At 35.9% G+C, this 25,190-nt stretch overlaps 4 protein-coding genes across 4 annotated transcripts; 2 read left to right on the forward strand and 2 right to left on the reverse strand.

The window, feature by feature from the left end:
- Nucleotides 1-328: 328 nt before the first annotated feature.
- LOC117926968 (MYB-like transcription factor ETC3) lies at nt 329-1,253 on the forward strand. Its single transcript, XM_034846313.1, has 3 exons — nt 329-616; nt 772-856; nt 941-1,253. Exons 1-3 carry the CDS (start codon nt 499-501, stop codon nt 1,026-1,028), a joined length of 291 nt encoding a protein of 96 aa, XP_034702204.1. The 5' UTR covers nt 329-498; the 3' UTR covers nt 1,029-1,253.
- Nucleotides 1,254-6,088: 4,835 nt separating this feature from the next.
- On the forward strand, nt 6,089-9,223 carry LOC117926152 (isocitrate lyase). The gene is made up of 3 exons (XM_034845231.1): nt 6,089-6,118; nt 7,409-9,011; nt 9,120-9,223. Exons 1-3 carry the CDS (start codon nt 6,089-6,091, stop codon nt 9,221-9,223), a joined length of 1,737 nt encoding a protein of 578 aa, XP_034701122.1.
- Nucleotides 9,224-11,512: 2,289 nt separating this feature from the next.
- Nucleotides 11,513-16,454, reverse strand: LOC117926334 (syntaxin-132-like). Its single transcript, XM_034845426.1, has 14 exons — nt 15,542-16,454; nt 14,860-15,472; nt 14,062-14,175; nt 13,931-13,987; nt 13,444-13,492; nt 13,110-13,198; nt 12,926-12,999; nt 12,776-12,818; nt 12,637-12,697; nt 12,482-12,507; nt 12,320-12,397; nt 12,150-12,230; nt 12,010-12,075; nt 11,513-11,894 (listed from the first exon to the last, which is right to left on the reverse strand). The coding sequence occupies exons 2-14, from the start codon at nt 14,875-14,877 to the stop codon at nt 11,736-11,738; spliced, it is 915 nt and encodes a 304-aa protein (XP_034701317.1). The 5' UTR covers nt 14,878-15,472; nt 15,542-16,454; the 3' UTR covers nt 11,513-11,735.
- Nucleotides 16,455-22,587: 6,133 nt separating this feature from the next.
- LOC117927044 (vascular-related unknown protein 1-like) lies at nt 22,588-23,953 on the reverse strand. Its single transcript, XM_034846414.1, has 3 exons — nt 23,258-23,953; nt 23,093-23,158; nt 22,588-22,950 (listed from the first exon to the last, which is right to left on the reverse strand). Exons 1-3 carry the CDS (start codon nt 23,603-23,605, stop codon nt 22,789-22,791), a joined length of 576 nt encoding a protein of 191 aa, XP_034702305.1. The 5' UTR covers nt 23,606-23,953; the 3' UTR covers nt 22,588-22,788.
- Between the last annotated feature and the right edge of the window lie 1,237 nt (nt 23,954-25,190).

The raw sequence follows: 25,190 nt of genomic DNA on the forward strand, positions 1-25,190 counted from the left end.
GTTTAAGTGTTCCCAACTACCTCTCAAACTTGGACTACCCAAGTCCACAACCCCCTCTTCCAACTACCATTCTTCTTTCACTTTAACACCCGTTCTTCCCTGCCCACAAGACCCCCCTTATTTCATAGGAATGTCCCCCTTCCTCTATTAATACTACTTAAGCATTTCATTTCCACCCACATTTACTTCACAGGCCCTCTTCTCTTACAAGCTTCACCTGATAGAATTTTTGTTCTTCTCTGTGTTGTCTTCTGTGTTTTCAAACCTAATGGCTGACTTGGATCACTCCTCTGATGGCAGCTCTCTGGATTCTAGAGGTACCCATCTGAAGGATTTAATGGCTCTTCTGCTCTTCCCCATTTGCATGTCACCTTCTGGTTTTCTGAATGTTTTCTACTAAAGATGTGTTTTTTGCCTTCTGGGTCTTCATGTTTTGGTATTGGGGTTCCTGTTTCATAAATACCCAAATCATTTTTGTGATGTTAGCTCTCTGGATTCATGTGTTTTTATGGGTATTTTCTATCAAAAATGTGGTTTTGCCTTCTGGGTCTCTCTGTTTTTCTATTGGGTGCCCTGCTTCATAAATTCCCACATCATAGCTCTCTGAATTCTAGAGGTACCCGTTTGGAATTAGTGGCTCTTTTGCTGGTAACCTTTGTGTTTTATGGGTATTTTTGGGCTGGTAACCCATATGATATTTTGCTTCTTTTGCTATTATGCCCACAAGATACTAACCAGTTTTTTTCTCTTCCTTGGTGGTTGTTGCTGCAGAGGGAAGCAGTCAAGATTCCAAGCTTGAATTCTCTGAAGATGAGGAAACCCTGATCACTAGGATGTTCAATCTGGTTGGAGAGAGGTGTGTGTCTCTGCTTCTTTTTCTTTTCCTTCTCTGAAACTTTTGAATGAGGCCTTATAATAAGGGAAAATGATGATCCTTTAGGTGGTCTCTGATTGCTGGGAGAATTCCTGGAAGAACGGCAGAGGAAATTGAGAAGTACTGGACTTCAAGATATTCATCAAGTGAATGAAAGGCCAGAAAAGAGGGGGTGGTGTTTTCTTGGTTACGGCAGGAAAATTTTGGGGGTTGTAAGAAAGTTTAGCTGTTTGGTATTTATCACTTTTCTTTGATCAAGAGTAAAAAGAGAAGTGTAGTGTGGAGTTTTAGCTATAATTAGTGCTTGTACAATGTTTTCTTGATATTTCCATGGTGGTTTGGTGTTTGGATTTGCAATCTTACCATCTCTGATGAGCAATGAAATATTCTGATCATCATCATCAACTAAAACCTGAATCCATGGTGAAGTTTCTTAGCTTCCAAACACACATTTTAAGAAGAACACAAAGTTCAATGGTAAAACCCTGAAAGAAAATCTGAGAAAAATGAAAATTCACTGAAAATCAAACCCTTTTGGCTGCACTTTCACTGACAAATTCTGAGTTGATTCCTCTTACAACAATCTGGTCCTGGGTGTTGATATGAAGAAGCCATGTTACCAACTGCTCAGACTGTAGCCTGCAACCGAGAAAATGCACCTGGAATTTTTTTGTCGTTCATTCGGAATCCTAAACATTATTTTATAATCAACTTCAGTATTTTTCAGCCGCACCTTGGTTGTTTCAACGAACCATTTCTTTTATCTTTTCTTTCTGGAATCTTTGGACGGTGGCCGAAAATACTTTTCTACTTTTTCGAAACAGTTTTTTCATTTTTTAAAATTTCAAAATCAAGTTTCATAAATTTTTAATTGAAAACGGTTTTTTTTTTTTTATAATTAATTTCTCCTCGAATTTAGCCTGGAAGCATATCTTTTAGAATAAATTAAGACATCTTTTTGAATAAATTTGAGGTGTTTTAGGTTGTCTTATTTATTTATTTATTTTATAGAATGATTTGAGTAACAAATGAAATATAAAAAGTATTTTATGAATTTTTGTATTGCACATACAACACATCTGGGAAGAATAAGTGGTTAAAATTTCTCCTAGATAGAATTTTGTTTTTAAATAACAATTAAGAACTATTTTTGGGATCTGTTTTGAGAATGTTTTTTACAACTGTTTTCCAAAAAATATATTTTTTTAAAAATTAATTTTTAATTGTTTTACTTGATAAAATTCAATATGAAACTCAAGTATGAAATATTAGAGCCTATTTGATCATATTTTCTAAATCTTATTTTTAAAAATAATTTTTGAAGATAAATTTTAAAAAATGTGATCAAATGGGCCTATATATATATATATATATATATATATATATATATATATATATATATATATATATATATATATATATATATATTATTTTTAAAATCGGGTGAAAACAATTCTCATTTATTATCTATTTTAGTTTGTTTTTAAAATTTATTTTTAAATAATAATGACCAAATAATATTACATTTTAAAAAAAAAAAACTGTTTTTAAATACTAAACAAAAAATATTATTGTTCTGAACACTCTACAAAAAAATATTAAAAAAAAAAATTATTTTAAAACTGTTTCATAACAAATTATTGTAAGCTTGTTCCTATCAAAACTTTATCAAACATATTCTGAGTTAGAAAAATATTTTGTACAAAAAAAATGGTCCATAAAAACATATTTTCAAAAAAAACTATTATAAAATTATTTTTAATCAAAATTTTACTAAACATTTTTGTTGACTTAGAAAAATGTTTTTGTTTTAAATAACGTAAAACTGTTTTCAAATTTCAACAACAGTAACCAAAAAGAGTCCTCTTTCTTTCTTTTTATTTATTTTATTTTTTATTTTTTATTTTTATTTTGGGGTAGATCCAACATCCAATTACTACAATGGGGCCCTTAATTTGGACAGAAAATCTGGGAATAGTTCCCAATGGCCCCAATTTGGATAAACTTTACTAGTACGCAACTGTTGTCTTATTATTATTATTATTTTATTTTTATTTTTTTCCATATAAAATTTAGATGTTGTTTATTGAAAGTTGGACTTTGTGATTGTCGTGGGTCAGTGGGTCAAGGGGAAAAGGGGTCTCATTTCATGCTATATATTACTATAAATTAATATGATTTTTTTTTTTTTTTTTGTATGATTCCAAACTTCATAATGTTCCTCTTAGAAGACCGTGTTTCAAGGGGTTATGGGTCCACATGGGTTTGGTCTTGGGCTCTTGTAGACTTGTAGTGTGCAGTCAAGCTCATTATTTCTTGATAAAATGAACAGGTTTGAGTTCAAGGCCAAGCCCATTCAAAGGAGTTGAGAGCCGAACACATTATGTGCATGGTTTGGATCATGTTCGTGTTGTGTCAAAGTCTAGGCATATGTAGTATAATCTATTTAACTCATTTAATAATTAAATTATTTTGTTTAATAATTGAATTGGATTGGTTCTTATTTAGGTTTATATGATTAGTGATTTAAAAATAAATTAAAAATGGGTCAAATGTGAGGTTAAATAATTGAAAGTTATTATTAGTTTTAATTAATATAATAATTACATGAGTCAATTCAAATTTGTATTATTCAAGTTAACAGAAAAAACCACTTATTTATTAAACAATTTATAGGGGTTAACATTAATTTAGCCTAAACCCGATAATACAAAGAGAAAATAAATATTTTTCATAAAAAAAAAAAGAAAAGGAAAAAGAAAAGAGAGATGAGGAAGTTGTATTTTCTTGAAATGCTCAACACCCAACCACACCTGCATCACAATCAAGAATTGAAAGATCAGTGAGATTCAGAACACAAACCCTCAGTCCCCCACACCCTTAACTGGTGAGCCCATTTTCTTTATATATAGTTTTGAAGATCCCAAGATGAGAGGGACTCCTCTCTCTTCCTCTCTCCAATCCCTTTTGTTTTTTCTTTCAAACCCCCCACCACCACCACCACCTCCACCACAAACCACCTACCTCTTTGGCCACCCAAACCCACCATCACTTTCTAGAAACTCACATAAATGGATATAGTCCAAAACCCACCCTCATCCTCTCATGTATATTGACGGTGGAATAATATACACACCCATGACGTCTCATCCCCATCCTCCCCCCATACCCACAACCAACCCAATTCATACGTTACATATTTCCTTCATTTGTATCACAAAGTGTGACCGTGACTTATTCAAATTATATGTAGGGTTTGCTTTCTTGCTTTACATATGTGAAGGATAAAAGTTTATGATATTATATATATATATGCATTTTTTTAAAATTATATAAACATGTTTTAAAGTCAAAAAAATAATTAAATATAAAAAAGTGAATTATTATAAATAGTATTAGAGTTAATCCTTAATCCCGATATGAGACTTTATTTAATTCTACATTGAAATCTTATAAAATTCCATTCAACACAATCGGAAAATATTCACATGGATCGTTACTTAATATGGAATGACATTGGGTGACATGGAATTCATGAAAATGAGTGGACCGAGAAGGTGTTTATGAGGTGGGCAGTCATGGCAGGGAAAGAGATGAGATTTGGAGAAAAACTTGGAGAGGATATGTGGAAAATATATCATCATATGTAGCTAGCTAGCATGAGAGTGAAATTTGCAGATAGGCTTATCCTTCTTCTGTTCCTTGGGAGTCCAAACTTCAAACTCTTCTAACCATTTCTATCGTCAGCAGTGTAACCACCTTCCCCACAATAAAAGGAGAACACCCACACACAATATATTGAATCAAATCCCCATATAGTAATTCCAAAAAAGAGTTCAAAAACTTAAGCTAAATGGATCAACTTTAGTGTGTGTTTTTCAATAGATAACTATTAGAAATCTTCAAGTACTGTATATCCCATATCCATTTTAGCCTCTACACCATTGTGACACGTAAAACTTCCATCCAAAACCATCCCCACAGGTGTTGGAGCTCTGTGGTGTCCACATGGATTGAGGCTAAGTGTCTTACGTACACATCTTTGCTTTCACCATGCCCTAAATGTATAGAGATTGAGCCATAAACATTTGAGGGCTCAAGGTGAGTGAGCCCATTTCAATGATTTTTGGAGGTTTTGGGGTGAACCCAAATATCAAATGGGAGCCCCAGAGGCTCCAATCATGGTGGAGTGAAGACTGTGAAGTGGGTCAATCAGGAGGCAGAGATTGTGTGGGTCCAACATGGGTGCAGCTCCTATGATTGGACCAATATGGAAAAGTGGCTTGTGGGTCTGCCATTTCTGGCCCCTCTACATCTAGATTTGCCTCTTGGGGCTCGGATCCTTTGCAATCCTAGGCCTTGTGTGGTCTGGATAAGTGAAAAATCTTCTAAAGTGGCTTTACATGGGCTTTTAGTTAACCTAAAGTGATCTTTGGATAAGAACTTAGAATCCGTTAGTTAGAGGATTTTAAAAAGCTAGCATTTTTAACTTTTTTTCTTTTTATATTTAATTTTTTTTTTTTTATCTTTTAAGTATTAAAAATATTAAAAATACTTTTTAAAATCACTCTAACTACTTTTATCAAATGGACTCCTACATAAATGTTTCTTAAAATCATTTTTTAAAAACATTATTAGAATACTTTTGAGATATAAGCACTTTTGCTAGGATTACTCCCAAATCTATCCTACCTAATTCTAGTGGCGCAGAATTTGTGTAATAGTTGTAAAACAAAGAAATGAAGTGGAATCACTTTCTCTTACATGGCCTGAAGGCCCTGAACTCACACAAATCAACCAACTCAAATAAATAAAAGAAATGGAAAAGAAAAATAAACAGAAAAACTGAAGCAGTTAAGCAGATAATAAAAAAGGTGACATCATGGAAAAGAGGAAGACGACAAGCATGGTTGATGGAAAGAAATGCTCAGGATGGTTTGTGAAGCACCATAGTCTACGTGCCTGCAACTGCAGCCCTCAAAGGCCATGTTTCAACCAGATAACAATGGCAAAATTTAATTCCACAGTTAAAGCGTAAATGAGAAACACAGTGGAAATTTCTTGGATTTTGTTTTTTTCTCACCTTAAGGGCATCACTTTGATCTCCTCTCATGTTATAAATAGAACAACTTGGAGGAGCCATTGCCATGAACTTCATCTCCTAGTTGTTTATACTCATCTCTTTCCTTTTCTCTGTCAAATTCAGTTCTTCCCATGGCTGCATCTTTTGGAGTGCCTTCAATGGTAAGCTCAAAGACACCCCTTTCTTCTCAAATTTTGGCTTCATTTTTCTATGTGTAGATGAATTCAAGCACTTCATGTGTGTGTTCAAAGTAGCATGGGTGTTAACATTTTTGGTTCAGAATTATGTTTTACAGTTCTTTTTCTCAATGAGTTCAGGTGAAGTTCTGTTTTGAGGCCAAATTGCAGTGAAACACACCTAGCTATGAAGGGGTGATGATGTACATTTGACATGAAAATTTGACAGTTCTGTGTTGTTTGCAGTGGCATTTTGGTAGTGGTAGGGTTTCATCCAGAGAGACTCAAGAGAGGAGCTCAGACTTTGCTCTGAAAGAACAGTGCATGCACTGGGGTTTTTTCACTTTTCGCATGATTCATGGCTTCCAAACAATGCATTAATTGAGCTCTCCTGATATGTCTAATGAATTGGGATTTCATAAACTATGTGTTCTCAAATCTACTAGATTGTGGCTTACTTTTTTTCTTTCTTCTGTTTTCAAGGGAAGAAAACAAAGAAAAAATTGCTGAAAATAGCTTCAGCAAGGATCCAATATTTTCTAGTGATTTCAACCTTTACTTTTCTCTCATTTTCTTTCTCCAAAATCCAAAGAGGCTGGAGAGAATTTTTCAAGACACAAGAATTTTAGATTTGAAGAGATATGTCTCTCTCAAGACATGAAATGTTGTTTTCAAGAACCAACTAAAAGAATAAGGCATATCTGAAAATTTCTTTCCCTTTTGGGATGGTCTGAAATCTGGATCTTCAACTCAACAACATATTTTGAGAATGTCTCTTCCCCTTTAAGAAAAACCATAGCCTGATGCTTCTTTTTTCAACCATATAAGATGTCTTTTTGTCTAAAAGAAGTGTTCATACGTAATGCATCCACCCCATTTTTAAGCAATATTTGATTTCTTTTTCCATCAGTTCACTTGCTTGTTTGGCCTTTTCTGGGTGATCTAAAGAAGAAATTGCATGTGGGTTTGTCAACATATATATCCATCTAGCTGACATGTGCAGCTCCAAAAATGTCCACTTGGCCACCAAGTCCAACTAGCTGACACTTACCCTTATTTTCAATTCTGATGAAAAATCATTAGATCATGCAAGTAGTGTAATTTCCCTTATCCTATTTTTGCTGAAAAATTAATAAATGGAGTTTGACTTGGGGCATGCCGTTGTGTCTTGGGGTCTGGCCTGCACTCAAATTTGGTCCATAAGCTTTGCCCAAGCCCAGCCCAAGTAAATGTGCAGCCTCCCCAACAGCTAATGATTTAGAATTTTGTGGACAGATACTGGAGGAAGAAGGGAGGTTTGAAGCAGAAGTAGCAGAGGTGCAAGCATGGTGGAACTCTGAGAGGTTCAAGCTAACCAGGAGGCCATACTCAGCCCGAGATGTTGTGGCTCTCCGTGGCAACCTCAAGCAAAGCTATGGCTCCAATGAGATGGCCAAGAAGCTGTGGAGAACTCTCAAGACTCACCAAGCCAATGGCACTGCCTCCAGGACGTTTGGTGCTTTGGACCCAGTTCAAGTTGCCATGATGGCCAAGCACTTGGACACCATCTATGTCTCAGGCTGGCAATGCTCTTCAACACACACCACTACCAATGAGCCAGGCCCTGACTTGGCTGACTACCCTTATGACACTGTCCCAAACAAGGTTGAGCACCTCTACTTTGCTCAGCAGTACCATGACAGGAAGCAGAAAGAGGCTAGGATGAGCATGAGCCGCGAAGAGAGAGCGAGAACGCCTTATGTGGACTACTTGAAGCCCATCATAGCTGATGGGGATACTGGGTTTGGTGGTGCAACTGCCACTGTTAAGCTCTGCAAGCTGTTTGTGGAGCGTGGGGCTGCTGGAGTCCACATTGAGGACCAGTCTTCAATGACAAAGAAATGCGGGCACATGGCCGGGAAAGTTCTTGTTTCAGTCAGTGAGCATATCAATAGGCTTGTGGCAGCAAGGTTGCAGTTTGATGTTATGGGGGTTGAGACAGTGTTGGTGGCCAGGACTGATGCAGTTGCAGCCAATTTGATTCAGACCAATGTGGATTCTAGGGATCATCAATTCATTTTGGGAGCAACCAACCCGAACCTTAAGGGGAAGGGCTTGGCCACTATTCTAGCTGAGGCAATGGCCGCTGGTAAGACTGGGGCTGAACTTCAAGCCATTGAGGATAATTGGCTCTCAGTGGCACAGTTGAAGACATTTTCAGAGTGTGTTGTGGATGCCATCAACAATCTGAACATAAGGGAGGATGAGAAGAGGAGGAGGCTGAATGAGTGGATGAATCATTCAGGGTACGATAAGTGTCTCTCCAATGACCAAGGCCGGGAGATTGCTGAAAGGTTGGGGCTTCGCAATCTGTTCTGGGACTGGGACTTGCCGAGAACCCGAGAAGGGTTCTACAGGTTCAAAGGGTCAGTAATGGCTGCAATTGTCCGTGGCTGGGCTTTTGCTCCTTACGCTGACCTAATCTGGATGGAGACCGCAAGCCCAGACTTGGTTGAGTGCACCAAGTTTGCAGAAGGGGTGAAATCAATGCAGCCAGAGATCATGTTGGCTTACAATCTCTCCCCTTCTTTCAACTGGGATGCATCAGGAATGACGGATGAACAGATGAGGGACTTCATTCCACGGATCGCCCGGTTGGGCTACTGCTGGCAGTTCATTACATTGGCCGGTTTCCACGCCGATGCACTCATTATCGACACGTTTGCGAGGGACTTTGCTCGCAGGGGAATGCAGGCTTATGTGGAGAAGATCCAGAGGGAGGAGAGGAACAATGGAGTTGACACACTTGCACATCAGAAATGGTCTGGTGCAAATTATTATGATAGGGTTCTCAAGACTGTCCAGGGAGGCATCTCCTCCACTGCTGCCATGGGGAAAGGCAAGTCACCCCTTCCCTCAATTCACATACAATATCTACAAATGAACATAGCCCTTCATGATAATTAAAACTTCTGATTATTTTCATGTCAATTATATTGTTTTGCAGGAGTAACAGAAGATCAATTCAAAGAGACATGGACATTGCCAGGAGGGATGGGGATGGGGATGGGGGAAGGCAACACTCTGGTGATTGCCAAGTCAAGAATGTAGGAGAGCTACGGTTTCCAGTGGAATCAAGGGGTGGGGTTTGGGAACTTTTGTCTGGTTCCTAATATTTTATGGAACTGAAGTAAAATAATGTGGCAATAATCCCATATATGACTGGGTTATTTTGGGCAATTTTGGCCACAGATCGCATGTTAGTAGTAGTACCTGTTGGATTAGCTCTCTCAAGTCTGAAGAGAAGAAACTTGTTTATGTTTAACTACTGTCATTTCGTTTGTTTCCATCAGTTAATATCATGGAGTTTTTGTTCTGGTTTCAAGTTCACTTCTAATTAAGCTCATAATGAAAATGTTTGTCCTTGAATTTCATGTATAATGCAGTGCTTTTGTAGTGTTGTTATGGTGGTGGGTTGAATGTCTTTTGTACTACACGATGGTTTTTTAAGACTTAAAAAGATATTAATAGTTGGTGTGACAATGTTTCTACACAAAATGCTTATAATGAAACTGTTTTTTTCGAAAGCGTTTTAAGGAGAATCACGTATAAAATATTTCTTTAAAAAATATTATAAAGTGATTTTTTAACTTTATAAATAATTTTTCAAAATTTTAAAGGCATTTACTTAATATTTTTTTTTTCAAAAATACTTTTTAAGTTAAAAACATTTTTAAAATTATTATTAAATGGGTTTTAAGACTGTGTTTGACAGAAGTATTTTATCTGAAAATATTTTTAAGAGAATCTACTATAAAGTGTTTCTAAAAACACTATATGTGATTTTTCATATTTTTAAAAATATTTCCTAATTTTTATCAAATACTTAACTAAAACTACTTTATAGAATTAGTATTAAATCGTACTCTAAGTTATTATTTAAATTAAAAATTAATAAATTAATTTCAATAACAGAACATATATTTAAATTACAAACCTTAAAATGGGAAAATATGTGAGATAAAAACAAGTATTAATTTAGGAAATTTCTAAACAAATTTTAGCAATTAAAGCATAATTAAAAATGCTAATTATTATCTAATTCCAATTTTCTATTAGTCACATAATTAACTATTATAAAATTTTTATTATGATAATTATAGGGAAACAAGCTAATTAATCCCATGGTGTACACCTAAGAGAGGGGAGGGAAAAAGGGCTAGAATTTGATGTTGGTCTCTAAAAGTTTAGCAATGTTAGATATAAATGATAACATTTAAACTAATTGCATGTAACATAAATAGACAAAGGACATAGAGGAGTAAACAAAGATTTTATAGCGGTTAGAAAACCTTTCCAATAGAAAATAGATCGATTTTAACCTTGGTTTCTTTTTGGAATAGGGATGGCAATAGGATGATTTTTTTTTTTATATTCACCCCACCCTACTCCTAATGGGACGAATTTGAAATTTAAATAAATGGGTTAAGGGTGGGTTTGAGATTTTTTAGAAAACCCGAGATGGGTTTAGGGTAGGTTTAAGTGTTACCTTATCTTGTCTAACCTCGATTATATATAAAATTAATTTTAAAAATTAAATTAATTTAATTTTTATTTTTCTATTTTAATATATAATAATAATAATAATAATAATAATAATAATAAAATGTTTTTCAACAATATAAGTTATAAAAATTATAATATTTTAATTATTTATAAAATATATTTATTTTAATATAATTAAAAAAATTAAAATATAATTTTTAAAAAATTAAAATATTTTCAAACTAGATAGGGGATGTTAGGTATAAGAAATTTGCATATCCACCTCGGCCCCATCCTATTTAATTTTTTTAATAAGATAAAAATAATAATTATTTTGAATAAGTAGGATAAGGATGGGTTGACCCATCGTGAACCCACTCCACTACCGTCCCTACTTTGATACAAGTTTTCATCCAATTTTTTTTTAAAGTAGTTTAATTTCACTTTGATGACTTATAGTGTCTTAAACAAAATGATATGCATTACTAGCCTAGTGCACCTAATCTTGCGTATGGTTAACCTAAATTTAGTTTTCATCTTTGATGAAAACTCTATGAAGCTCACTTTGATTGTCCTTAACTACTGTTGGATTAATATTCTTATAAAAATCGAATAAATTATGCTAAAAATATAATTAGATCAAATTTCTTTGTTTTATAATCATTAAAATTATTTTTAAGAGAAATTTTGGGCTAGCAAAATGTGAAATTTTGGGATTTTATCAGAACACTTGATAAACCTAAGCTTTATTCATATTTAAATCAAATTTAGATCTGTTCTATCTCTTGACAAAAATGAATATTGGATCTAAAGTAATGGGAAGTCTGAGAACATTGTGATAGAGAGAATGAAAAGTAACCCAAGACTCAAAGGTGAGAATGCCTTGCAAAATTGTTATTCTGCATTGTTCATAAATTTTGATTAAGAAAACTGAGCAGGGAAGCAAAAATACAAGGGGATGAAGCAACCGCAACTCTTTAATGGCTGTTATTTGAATGGACACTCTGGTAAATAAATAACAGAAAAGAACTGAGGAAGAAGAAAATCAAATTCACCATTCTTCAAATTCTTCTGCAGACTATTTCCAAGGTTTCAGGACAGAAAGAGTGATAATGGCTGCAATAATCAAGATGAGGATGATGGCAAACATCATGCATTTTCTTGACTTCTTTTGCAAGCTCTTTGCTGTTCTGAGAGCATCTGTTCCCCATTGCACATGGTCCACTGCATTTGTCACCTACAAGCATTGGAGAGGAGCAGAATGAGAATGGAGTTAAGAACAATAATATGCCTCCAATAATAAACCAAGCTCACAACCCAAAGGAAGAATGGATGTAAAAGCAGAAGCAAACCTGGTTTTCAATGTTATTTAACAGGTCTCCTTGGGCTTCCACTAGAACAGCCATATCAAGGTAAATCTAACAAATGAAAACACAAAACAGGATTATACATTGTGGATGTTTCAAGCTTTAGTTTATGGGTGCAAATATACCTGATGCAAGTCAAGGAGCTTCTTCTCAATTTCCTTCACAGTGTCATGTCTTTCCTGAATTTCTTCCAGTGTGGCCAGCACCTGCAACCATGGCTCACATTTAGGACTAAAGGGAAAGATTCAAGGCATCTGTGTATTTGTAAAATTTCAGCTCCCCAAAGCTAACACACCTGTCCTCTACCCATCTCTTGAATTGCCTTCTGGAAGATTTGCTCGCTGTTTCCAGTTTCTATCAGGTTGTCTATTGTCTAGAAAAGTCATTAAATTTTGGCCAATTATGATAACAGCCATGTCCATTATAGCTCAGATTCTAATGGAGGATTCAGACTCACCTCTTCATCTGGTCTGGTTCCAGTAACTGTTCAATCATAAAAACATAACACAAAGTGCAATTTAATGGATGGAAACTAGATCATTGAGAGCCTAAAGTCCTAGAAAGACCATTAATTTGTGGTTTTTTTCATTCTTTGAGAGTTTTCAGGCTAACCTGTCATGACCCTTCTCTCCACAACCTCGCGGTACTCATCTTGCATCTTTTGTCTGAGGGCCTAAATCATAAATACATTGATGAGAGATTGAAAGAAAACTAACAAAAAAAGGTAACCCAGATTACAAAGTAGACAAACCTGAAAGTCTATCATTAGGTCCTTGAACTTCTTTGTCAATGCACTGAGATTCAAGAATTGGTTATGACTAGCAAGTTACTAAAGTTCTACTTTGAAAAAGAAAGGTTGCAGTAATCTAGGAATCAAATTTATTTTGCACTTGCAACATACTTTGTCATGTTTGTCCTTGATCGATCAACACCTGTTCCCTTTTCACAGCCAGGCTTTTTTCGATTGGCTAAGTTCTGGAGAGGGAGAGGAAGGAATCAGAAAACAACAGCACAAGCATAATGACAGGCTGCTTAGCCTCATGGAACATGCTGGTGTATCAAGCTGTAGATGAGTAAAGTAATACATCTCTGTTTATTGCTTCTAGTTTTGCTTTGACATTTTGTGCTATCTTTTGCACTTCATTAACATCTTTCTCCATCCGCTTCTTGATTTCTGTGAATGATTTATCAGTACGTTTAGAGCAATTGAAGTAGCTAAATAAGGAAGTACACAATAAGCATAAAATATGAGTAGCATGCACCCAACAGCACTGAGCACCCAATGTAGCCAACTTGGTTGCGCATGAAGCCATACAACATTTTCATAGCCCATTTATTGGGAATGTAATAGGGTTGAACATCTAATTGAGATTACAAGTTCTCAACAGATGAGTAAGGGTTGAAGGAGAAAAGCTTTACCTTTCATGGCAGACGCTTTGGTAACAGACTTCGACTCCTCGTTAGCATCCTGCAAAGAGCTTACATTTTGAGTTTCTGGAGTTAAATTGTGGCTGTGACTGTAAGCAATAAAACTACCCTGCATCATTGGGTTAGTAATGGGCTTTTGCCCAAAAGTCCTTTTTCAGTTGAAAATTTTTGGTTGTCCTACTGGTCAGTATGATTTTTGAAAGATCCTGTTTCAAATTTGCCATTTTGCCAGAGACAATGAAACAAGGGAGCTAAATGCTGTTTCAGTTATCTTCAACCTCCATAGAGAGAAAGTTAATGACTAGTGACAAGAGAATTTTGAGAGAAAAATCTGTAGGAACTGATGACTTGATCTTCTGATATGACAGTATATATTCTCCATTTACTTGAACCAATACATTGAGATTTCATTTCATCAATCCTTATAAATGCCTCCATGAATCCCTAAACAGAGTCCAGTATCAGCACTATTCCATACCTTAAGTTTCTTGAGTAATAATGTGAGCTTATCCACCTGCTTCTCAACCTCTTGTATCTAACAAATAAAGAGAGAAATGTTTAGTATACAGACATACATATAGAAAAATCAAACAACTCGAGTATCAACACCTGCTTATTGAAAGCTTCCAATCCCAAATCTGAGTTAGTATTCAGAACCCGGGTTCCCATTTCAACGTCTCTTTCTTTGGGAGGCCGAACTTTGGCATCTCCAACAAATGAATCCTGAAAGTGCATGCAGTTGCAGACACAGTAATTATAGTCTTCTGAGTATGAGTTCAAAGAACAAAGCAACTATATGATCATCTTTGAACTAAAAATTGAATCAGTGCCAGAAAATCCCAACAGTCAGAAACAAGACAGCTGCTTCAGTTGAGATGAACCAATTCAATTCATTGAAGTATTCAACTGAAAACTTTCTAGAAAGTTTTCACACCAGGACTAGCATAAACATAGCATCCATTTGGTTGCTGAGAAAAGGTAGGAAATGAAAAGAAATCCCATGTGGACCATCATCTATAAGCTAAGAAAAACTTAGCATTTTAATCATAGCTTCATACAATTGTTTGGCATAGTTTAGAACTTGAGATGATTTTCTCTCTTTTCCTCAATTTTCTCAGTGACCAAACTGGTATGATTCCAGAGAAATCACAGATAGGTAATGGGTTTTCTTAAAAAGGTCCAATTCTACATCAAATTTCACAGAAAAAGGCATCTCCCATCAAAACCATCACAATTTACAGATGCATTTCCATACAACATGAACCACCAACCCCCTTGCAAAAACAACAAATGAATCATTAAATTCAAAAGCAAAACTCAGATAAAGCCAGTCTACCATTCCCATCAACAATCAGGCATCCAAAAAGTACAGAAACGGAACTCCTTAGCAGAATACATCCAACATACCGTGAGCAGGTCGTTCATCTTGATGAAATTACAGAGAGGTTTAGGGAAGAAAGAACAGAGAAAGAGAGCCTAAAAGGGAGACGACGAGAGGATTATGTGATATTGGGAACAGTTTTGATATGTTGATGTTACTATGATGGCCGGCCATTATACTATTTGGAACACCAAAACGACAAGTAACTGCCCACAAAATATCGTTACAAACAATGAAATTGTGTTTATTTCACCACCCATGATTCAACTCAAATGGCAGCTCAAGGTGATTTATGTTTGTATTTGATGGGTTTTCCTTTTTAAAAATGGGGAAGATTTATACCATGTATGTGATTGGAGAAATAAATTCACAGATACTCTATGCTTCCAACACATTCAAAATCCAATTTCCTGCATGGTTTTTTCTTCAACCCAACTAATCTTCTAGCCAAACAAACGGGCCCCCAAGAAAAATTTTCATATGCGAAACCTCAGGCTCCTGCAATGGACTGTTCATGGTGCGAAATCATCGAAGATTTCATCAACTTCCGACCCCCATTTCTGGGTCCACCCTCGTCCACGTAGGCACCGTCTGCTCCGGCGGTCCCTTGAACTACAAAGGAAAGGAATTCTTCCAAGCCTGGAAAACAATTGATCACTTGCTCTTCAAGTTAGGGTTTTCAGCTGCGACGTTGAGAGAGCTGCTTACAGTTTCATTATCGTTGTGAAGGAAAAGGAGGTGGGTCTTCTTTGCTGCAATGTCCAGTGGAAGTGTTTTTGACCTCCGGATGGAGGCTGTTTCCGGTGATTGCGGCGGTGTTGGTAATCGTCCATAAATGAATCAAGTTGATGTTCAGATCAAGAATACGGCGAAGGAAATCAATGCAAGTTGGAGATTTTGGAGGCTTTTCTGAGAGTTGGGCAAACATTTCCCTGAGGGAAGATGTTACTGGTAAAAATACAATGGAGATGAAGATGGGTGGAACCATGGGGAAAAGGGGAGGAGGGGTTTGAGGAAGGAAATTTAATATGTGGGTGTGATGGTTCTAGTGTGGAAAATGATTCTGGGTATCATGATAGGAGAGGAAAGACAATGCTGCTAAGATTACGTTATCGGTCATTGCTAATTCGGGCGTCATAGATGATTTTGCGCTGAACACAGGATGATCTTGACTCTGAAGATCTTGTTATCGAAACCCTCCTTCATCAGGTGAAAGTGGAGCAAATCAAGAAAGCCCATTACAGAACCTTATTCTGTATTCAGTTTTGCTTTTAGCTCTGGGAATCTGTGAGGAGTTCCAGCATGAGGGCTTAGTGGCAACTGCATGGTTGGAGAGATGTTATTCAGCAGGTTTCTTTATTCAAACTCTTTTAATTTCCTCTTGTATTCTAGAGGTTCCGTGAGAAAATGACTGGATATTTACATTGAATTCATCTCATATTAGCATTACAGCATACCGACTTAACAAATCATGGTTTTATATGCCTCAGCCAATGGAGTCAAACAGAAAATATTAGGTTTCAGCTGTAGGTTTTTCAATGGAAGCTCCAGAATTGCTGTTTATCCAATTGTGCTTGTAGTACTTCATATTGACGGTTCATGACACCCTTCTGCTTCTTTATAGCTACCCAAAGGACAGTAGAAGTATGGAGAAATGTAGCTTACAGCCTAGCTTTATCCTGTCCCAGTCTTGGATCAAGAAAATTTGGTAAAAGGTAATAAACTCAACTCCTCATGATTATATAGTTATTTGATTAATTCTTCTTGTTTCCAATTTCTCAGAGAGAAAACATTATAGATGAAGTATTTGCTTTTATGTCCTTTCTTCAAGGCAAGAATTATGCTCTGGCCTACCACCATCTGCGATTCAAATACCTTATCCATGAATCTGTATTTCCTCCTAGAATCCCTTTGAGATATCCTATCAAAGCACACCCTTAATGAGAAATGGTTGACGATTAAAGAGCTGCAGCCAACTCCTGGTGAACCATGAGTACCAAATACTTTAGACACGTTACTGGCCAGCAGCAAATGCCTCAACTGGAGAAGTCTTGGTGATGCCAGCTAGGCTCTTGAGTTGAATTTTGTGGCCATCAACAGTTATCTAATTGACTGGAGACCAGAGCATTAGTTCCCTTCTTGATCTGCTGTAGCCATGTGTTTCACCTTCTTTTCAGGATCCACATGTAGCCGTGCTCCCAAGAACTGTGATTGCCATTCTCATTGCCTCTACATGCCTCTTCTTGACTATTCCTCCTTCCTTCTCTGCCATGACTGACAGAATTCTGAAGTCTTCTTCTTGGAATTTATTTACTTGGACGTAAGCAAAATATTTTATGTTAAGTGACCAGACAGATGAGACAAATTCTATTGGAGAAACCAAAGTGAGTGGCATTATATTAAACACCAAACTTCTGATTGTTTGCTTTGATTTGTCCTCATCTTTGTCTAAAACCTTAACCACTAGTCATGTTTTTTCCCCTGCAAAAAACTTCTAGAACTATAGGGCTACAACTTTTTCAACCATGGGCCATTTGCGTGCATGTTCAAACAAGGCTCTAATATGCAACCTTCTACGCTAAATCAAGCCAAACAAACACTTAAATCCACAAAAATGACTCAAAGAAGGTTCCTATTTTGTCCACAAGTCTTATTAATCATCAACATTCCTTTAATGTTCTGAAACAATGCAATTTTTTAACTCTTCATCTTCGAATTCCAACTATCAGTGAACATGGCTGGTGTCAAATCTTCCTGCAAAGGATTCAAAATCTACTTAGCCACCACCATACTGCTAGTTCTTGTCATTCTAATTGTTTCATTGATCTTGCTCTTCACCATGCTAAAGCCTAAACAACCCCAAGTCACCTTCCACCCTGTAAGCCACACATTAAACTTGAAGTCTTCCCCCAACTTACAACTAAACATCACATTGGGAGTAGTTGTTAGAATAAATAACCCAAACTACGGAAGCTTCAAATTCAAGAATTCATCTTTTGTGAATTGTCATGAGACCATTGTAGCTGAAGTTCCTATTGAACATGAAACTGTCCCTGCACGCGGTACACTTAATATTTACACTTCTGTGGAGATCTTTTGCAGATAAGTTGATATCAAGTCCCTACTTTTTGGGTGGTTTGAAGCTGGATGCTTAAACTTGATTTCCACAGCAACTTTACATGGGAAAGTGGGAGTGCTAAAGATCTTGAAGATGGGTGCACGGGCTTTTAGTTTGTGCAATATCTCTGTTTTTATTCAGACACAGTATGTTGAGTCCAAATGCAAGTCCAAAATCAAGTTATGATTGTTGTTATGTAATCATTTTGCCTTGTATTATGATTCAAATTAGCTCAGATTGCAGAAATTAAATTTTAATGATAACATGAAAATTTTATTTCCTGGAAATGATTGGAACTCTCTCAGGATGATCGGTTAAAGCCCTTGGTCCCTCTCCTTGTTTTTGCTTCCTACGTTCAAATGTATGATGAGTTAGAAGCACAAATATTCTATACCAATGGATCACTTGATGTTCCTGTCTTGTAATTGTTATGATTTCATCTTCTAAAAGGGTGGGAAAAGGAGAAATGCAAAAACTGCATTTCAGCTCAGAGAGCAGAAAGTAGAAAAACAGAAATACTATTTTGATGCAGGAAGGCAGATACAGTTTGTTGTACAATTTTGGGCATATATCTATATATAAATTGTAATGATGTTCTCAAAATGGGTTCCCCTAAATTCTCAGATGGTAAGAAGGATGGTTATCCAATGGGTGGGTTCTCCTCTGACTCCATACTGTTGTAGCCCATGAGTTGTAATCACTTGGTTCTCAATGCAATTGGCTATGGAGCTGCCCAGACTTTCCATGAAGTTGTGAAGGGTTGTTAGATGGCAATTCTACAAGATTCAAAAGATTTTTCCCTGTGGAAACCGCATCTATTGTATCCTAGTTGTGACTTTTAGAGTTGTTTTGATTGCTTGCATGAACTTTCCTATGCAGGTGTTCCACGAGTGATTTCAAATTACTGTTTATAAGCACTCAAACAGCTCTGGCTATGGCCTATTCAAGCAAGACGTTTGCCAAAATGTTGGGCACGTAATTCTTGTGCCGCAATATCCTGATAAACACATGCTGCTGAATGTGCTTCTGATGCAGATGGTACTACTGCAGACCAGAACATTTAACAAGCTGTGGATGGGAGTAGTAGACCTAATGCACTGCATGCAATACAAGTAAATACAAATTTATCTATATTCAATGCCTGGCTTTCTAGTAAAAAGATTATGATGATCTTGAGCCAAACCTTTTTCAAATTCAATGTGATCAACTAATAGTTTCTGGTAAAAGATCATGATCATTCATTCAAAAGAAGAGTGTGTGACTATAAACATAGATGTCCTATTTTCTGAAGCAAAGACCATATATATATATATGCCTATGACTGATATGCATCTAGTCTTCCTATAATCTACATTTTATATGAGATTTAGTCCTTGATTTTATGCTCTTATTAATCAATATTTGTTAGAACTTAGAAGCCTCTGCCCATATGATCATAGTATAAAATATTTTTTTTTTTTGAAAGAAATCAGATTCACCGGCGCCACTAATTGTTCTAATCAAGCAAGAAAGAGCAAGGTTCACCATTAGAAAATGATCAACATTTCTCTATAATTCCCTCATGTCACGGGGTTATTGATAACTTAATTCCTTCTTTATACATCACGGGTATCATGGATTGAATATGTGCTAGTAAAAAATCACCTATTGCTAAAAAGAAATGGTGAATGACTCATCTCAGTACCACGAGGTTTCGCTCATCCATCAATCAATGATCATTTGAGTCCTTGACGGCCATGATTTCAAAGTTCAATCACAACTGTCGCTATCAGTCTGCTACTCTCATTAGGGTGACCATGGCGGTGCTCGAATATTTTGATCGATGACCCATCATCCAGGGCTTGAAATCTTGTAAGATCCTTTACTATTTTAGCCTAGGCATTGTCTTATTTCAGAAACTTGGTGTCAATACTAATCTAGTATTATTTTACCTTTATGTTTAATCACAAATTTTACAACACTCTCCACTCGGTCATGTGTCATGCTATGATTGGACGAAGGATTTGAGTCCTGCCCACCTTGCTCATCATCAAGATATGAATTGGTAAACTGAATCATATCAAACTTTGGCTGTGTTTCATAGCCTAAGTCTATGGATAGAATTGATTTGTGCTCTATTGGGTTGTTGAGAAAAGCCAAAAATGGTAGCAGCAAGATGGAATCTCACAACAACCATTCGATCCAAATAAGATTTGATTTTCTCTCTATATTCCTGGCTACCAAACAGGACCCAGTGGTACTCATTTTCAGCCACAACCCATGGAATTTCTTAGGACCACTAGCAGGGAACTTTATAACATATTGGGGTCCAAAGTGGGCTGTTGATAAGTCCCAAGTTTTTCTATTCTTTTTCCCACAATGCCTTTACCTGAAGCAATGAGGAAATGGGTCGGTGTGAAACCGATAGCATGACAAAATGACGTATGAAATTAATGTTTCAATTATATACACAACTTCCCTATTTGAGGGTCCACTTGACTTGAGGTTGAACAACCCCCTTGTGAGGGCCTACCCTAAAGAAAAGTTCAGTACTCCCACAGTTCATTAGACATTGGTTACCATTCAAAATGCCCCACCTCTGAAAAAAAAAATGAAGGTCATCATTTACCATTAATTTGGCGAGTAACCTCAATTGAATATTCCTCTTTCAAGTCTTCCAATTGTAGACAATTCAAAATTTAACAGTTCATTCAGTAAAGGAGCCAAGCCTCTAGCCCCACCCTTACTGCTGGGTATGTAGAAATGATCAGAAAGTTTCCATTAGAAGGAAGAATTATGAGGGCTAGGACTAATTTTTATACAAGGATTAAGTAATCTAATAAAGTTGCATACCAAAAGCCGACATATGAATGGCAGTATGAATTATATATGATCACTAATCAAACAGTTAACCAGGCCCTTTACATTGGATAATGATGTGATGATACAATATAATGGAGGGCCAATATGTGAACGTGTGGACATGTTTATGTGAAGGAAATACCCCATTAATTAGGATAAGATAGACCCAAATTCATTCTTGTTCAGAAGGTCGATAAGAGTACTGTAATGAGAGACGAGTAATTCGTCGCGATGTAATTGTTTCAAGCTGAGTTTGAGCTAGACCTGTGATCTACCACCTCTAAAATTCATAGAGCATCATTAGAGGTTGTTAACTATTTGATTGATCACCTAACTTTGATTTGCTAGCATCAATCTAAAGACAATGGTTCACAGAAAAATCTAATTATATGCTAATGCCTATCCAATCAAACATGGTTTATCTCATTGGTCTAAAATTCCAACTCTTCATATCATAATTCTTTGATCTATTATTTTGCATTACTGAACATCTGCTACAGCCTTTTCCCCACTTAATCCATTGAATAATTCATGATGCTGATGTGAAAATCTTGACATATGGAGCTTATCCGTAAAACCATCATACTCGAGGTCGATAAATAAGGTACTCATACATTCATTGTCCTGTTCATTAGCGTATAACTCAGTCTATATCTATTGAGACCAATCAATCAGGTGTGGGCCATTTTCAAAATAGTGTACTCCCATTATCTCCTTGCTGCTCTTACAGGCCTCATACATGCATTTCTTCAATTCAATACAACTATCCACTAGGTGTCTTTTTCTCTCAACCTTTTCCCTCACTTTCTTGCAAAACAATCAATGTTGTGTATTAAAAATGTTGGTTGTGCTGAATCTTTAGTACACATGAAAAAAAAATGCAGAAACCCTTCTTCCTTTTTTTTTTTTTTTTTTCTTTCCCAACCTAACAATTATTCCTTTACACCATAGTTGCATATTAGGTTTAGCACTCATTTTCTTGGTATCTTTACGAATATTGAATGGTTGGTGTAAGATTAGTTACAGACTTTGAGCAATATTCTCTTGCACTTTTCATCAATCAGACCGCATATGACGGTATTATGTTTATTGAGCTTTTGTATTTGTTGTATGATTATTATACCAAAAGGAAACAGGTGGTTAAGACTTAGGAGAAGATCTAGAAGAATGTGAGGAAGAGAGTCAACCCCAAGAATTAATTGTGGGATTTCTGCTCAATGCCCTTAACAACTCTGATGGTCTTCTGTGCTCGCCTGCCTTAATGTCATGCACATGGAGGGGTCTTCCATTGCAGTCCTTTCTGAATATTTTAAATGAAAGGCCTGCAAGAGGTTGAAGATGAATTAATTTTTAAATTTATCAATCTACTTTTTTTCTTTGTCATACATATTGTTTTCTTTGTGGGTACAAGGAACTTGTATCCTTATGGATTCTGTAATTATTCTCATACCCCAAATGAATACAATATCAGAAAAAAAAAAAAAATCATAATTAATGTTATCTCCACCAACAATTATTATTCATCTCGTTTGAGGTTTGTTAATTAAACAACATTTACTTTTTCCCTAATTTACGAAGATCAAGGAGTGCCCATCAATAATTGAGTTGTAAAAATGATTTAAATGCATTATTTTGAAGGTACTTTTCTTACTTTTGAAAACAAAAACAAGACGGTGAATCACTCCTCTCATCTTTTTTCCATCTATTATCAATGTATGTGAATTAAGTTAAGCTTTTGGCAGGTTTCTAGCCTCAAAAAAGCTTTATAAATATAGCTCTCTTGCTATTGAAAAGATGATATGAAACTTGTCTTATTTTCTTGTCATTGAATATATTTGGCATATATAGAAGGCTTGAAGTAGATTCATTTTGCAGGCTGAGAAAGATGGTGGGTGTTGATACATTCATCAACATATTATATATCATCAGGAGTTTTTCCTTGATTTTCAACTTTGACAAGTCCTACTACACAGAAGATGAGAAAGAAAACCCAAATTCAACCAAGATAGCTCACTAACATGGATAAAGGAACCAAGCACAGCCCCCTTTTCTTCAAGTCTGTACAATCAATATTGTTCTTCCCATTGAAATCATTCATTTCATTTCTTTCATTTCCCTGCAGTTTTGAATAATGATCAGCACTGCCATCTCCTTTCCCCTACAAAACCATCAGAACCCCGAAAACTGAGTTAGGTAAAATCTCAATTATCAAACACCAAACACCCTCCACTGAACAATTGATGATTCATGGACATCACTCCCCCAACCAAACAGAAAAAGAAAGGGGAAAAAATGTTTACCTGAGAATTTTCCATGTGGGAATCTGTCTTCCTGGGATTCATTTCCATCTTCTGCAAGGTGCTGGTCTAAGATATTTGAAAAGAAGGCATTCAACACAGAAGGCTAAGAAACAATACAAAAGTTGAAGAAAGATGGGGTTCGTATCTATAATATCAATATCAGACCTTGGGACTATTAACAGGAGAGCTTGCAGTATCCTCCAAGGAATCATCATAAGAAATTTCCCGGGCTCTCGTCTTCTTGAAACTCAATTTCCTAGGAATCTGAGGAGAACCCGCGATCGAAGAGCATGCAACCACATGATTACCAGTGGTGGCTTTCCATGCAGCACCAGAAGCAGCATCAGAAACCAAGGAAGAAGTATCACAGGCACTGGAATTTGAACCATGCCCTCTACTGATTGATGACAAATCTTCAAAGTAGGCAGTCCAACCACTCTCTTCAGGGCCGTCTTCTGCTCCTTTAAGGGCAAAACCCTTGTCCACAAAAGAACCCAGAGAATCCTCCATCATCAAAAACCAACCAACCAACAAGAAGAAAAATAAAGAAAAGGAGAAGATATATATACAGGTAGCTAGATTTTTTATTGGTCTTGAGCCTGGCTTTGAGGCAATGGACTACCCCCGTTTCTCAACAGATTTATAAGAGAAGAAAGATGATTGAATATAGAGAAATAGGGAAGCCATCATGTAGAATCTTGGTGTGGGGTATAGGGAGTGGAGGAAGTTAAAAATCAGCCGTTAACAACACAAAAACAAAGAGTGGGAGCTCTGAGAGATAGAGATAGAACGTGCAAGAAGAGAACAAAATGGGAGGGGTCATGGCTTCTTGGGGTTGACCTTTGTGGGGTTTTCACTCAGCAAAGATAGCCATTTTTTTCTTTCTTTGAACCTGAACTTTTCAACCAAAGACTTAATAATCCAAATAAATTTTGGAGACTTTGGCCTTTGCATAATGGCCTGCATTCATTAAGTGAGCTCATAATAAGAGCCCCAACAAGCCCAGTATTTGACTTAACAGACTTTTTCGATTCTTGTGGCATGTGCACTTGTGGAAAAAAAATTGATAGACCCCTTAGTAGTTGATTTATAATTGTTCTGGCCCACCTTCAGTGTAAATACTTTGAAATAATGGTCAAAAACTAGCTTTGATGTGTTTTAATCTTTTCTTGTCATCGATTTTCTTCAAAGGACATATTTGAATCTACTAAAAGCAATTTGAAAATTCTAGCCTTTAATCTGGTACTTGTCCACCAGCCGTTAAATGTACATATGAAATTTAAATCATTAAACAAAGGTATATATAAACAAATGCGACAAAAATATAGAAGAAGAAAAAAAGACTAGATATAAATTAATTGAGTCGAAGTATTAAAGAACAAAATTAAAGTACAAAGAAATGAGATGTTGAATAAAAAGTAATGAAACCAAATTATACACACGACATATTATACTTGGTTCTACTTTAGTTTATTTTCTTCACAAAAATTTCACTCACTTTCCTTAAGGTTTAGACTAAATATATTTAGCCAGTATAAGTTTAAAATTTCAAAAAATATCTCATTTATCATTTTCATTTATTTTCACTCAATTTCACTTTAATTCAAAATCTATTCTTGCTTGTCATTTCCACTTATTCTCATTTAATTAAAAATAAGAGAGATATTTGATAAAATTTCAAAATAATGAAATATATACAATATATTTAACCAAAATTTGAAGGGAGGTAATTGAAATTATATTTTTTCCTTTTTCATTTTCATCTTACCTTTTCTATAAATAATATTTTTGTAAAAAATATAATATTTATATATATTATATTCATAGAAATTAACTTTGATGAGCCCAACTTGGATCTTCTTTAATTTGACAAGCCTATACATGTAAAGCTTGATAAAGTTTAAGTTGGCTGGGCTGGCAGTGCCAACTCCAACAAATGGCTGCTCCTGTGCCTGGTAAACAATCTACTATAGAATCAACTCTGGCCCAGTTACTGGTGGGAATAGAGGTATCTTGCTTCCCATGGTTGTTCTCTTGGGACTTCTGAATTTTCACTGAAAAAAGTGGGTAAATGTCTGTCCAAAAAGTAACATTGGGC

Source organism: Vitis riparia, chromosome 12, assembly GCF_004353265.1.
Source record: "Vitis riparia cultivar Riparia Gloire de Montpellier isolate 1030 chromosome 12, EGFV_Vit.rip_1.0, whole genome shotgun sequence".
Classification (NCBI taxonomy): domain Eukaryota; kingdom Viridiplantae; phylum Streptophyta; class Magnoliopsida; order Vitales; family Vitaceae; genus Vitis; species Vitis riparia.

Bases quoted from the DNA above. Each gene is read 5' to 3' on its own strand.
- LOC117926968 (XM_034846313.1), top strand. From the start codon at position 499: ATGTGTTTTTATGGGTATTTTCTATCAAAAATGTGGTTTTGCCTTCTG. The intron at 617-771 runs GTACCCGTTTGG...TTGTTGCTGCAG, and splicing joins TAGCTCTCTGAATTCTAGAG to AGGGAAGCAGTCAAGATTCC. The intron at 857-940 runs GTGTGTGTCTCT...ATGATCCTTTAG, and splicing joins TTCAATCTGGTTGGAGAGAG to GTGGTCTCTGATTGCTGGGA.
- LOC117926152 (XM_034845231.1), top strand. From the start codon at position 6,089: ATGGCTGCATCTTTTGGAGTGCCTTCAATG. The intron at 6,119-7,408 runs GTAAGCTCAAAG...TTTTGTGGACAG, and splicing joins CTTTTGGAGTGCCTTCAATG to ATACTGGAGGAAGAAGGGAG. The intron at 9,012-9,119 runs GCAAGTCACCCC...ATTGTTTTGCAG, and splicing joins CACTGCTGCCATGGGGAAAG to GAGTAACAGAAGATCAATTC.
- LOC117926334 (XM_034845426.1), bottom strand. The intron at 12,508-12,636 runs GTTAGCCTGAAA...ATGATTGAACAG, and splicing joins GGAGAGAAGGGTCATGACAG to TTACTGGAACCAGACCAGAT. The intron at 12,398-12,481 runs GTGAGTCTGAAT...TGACTTTTCTAG, and splicing joins GAACCAGACCAGATGAAGAG to ACAATAGACAACCTGATAGA.
- LOC117927044 (XM_034846414.1), bottom strand. From the start codon at position 23,605: ATGATGGAGGATTCTCTGGGTTCTTTTGTGGACAAGGGTTTTGCCCTT. The intron at 23,159-23,257 runs GTCTGATATTGA...CAAATATCTTAG, and splicing joins CTCCTGTTAATAGTCCCAAG to ACCAGCACCTTGCAGAAGAT. The intron at 22,951-23,092 runs GTAAACATTTTT...ATGGTTTTGTAG, and splicing joins CCCACATGGAAAATTCTCAG to GGGAAAGGAGATGGCAGTGC.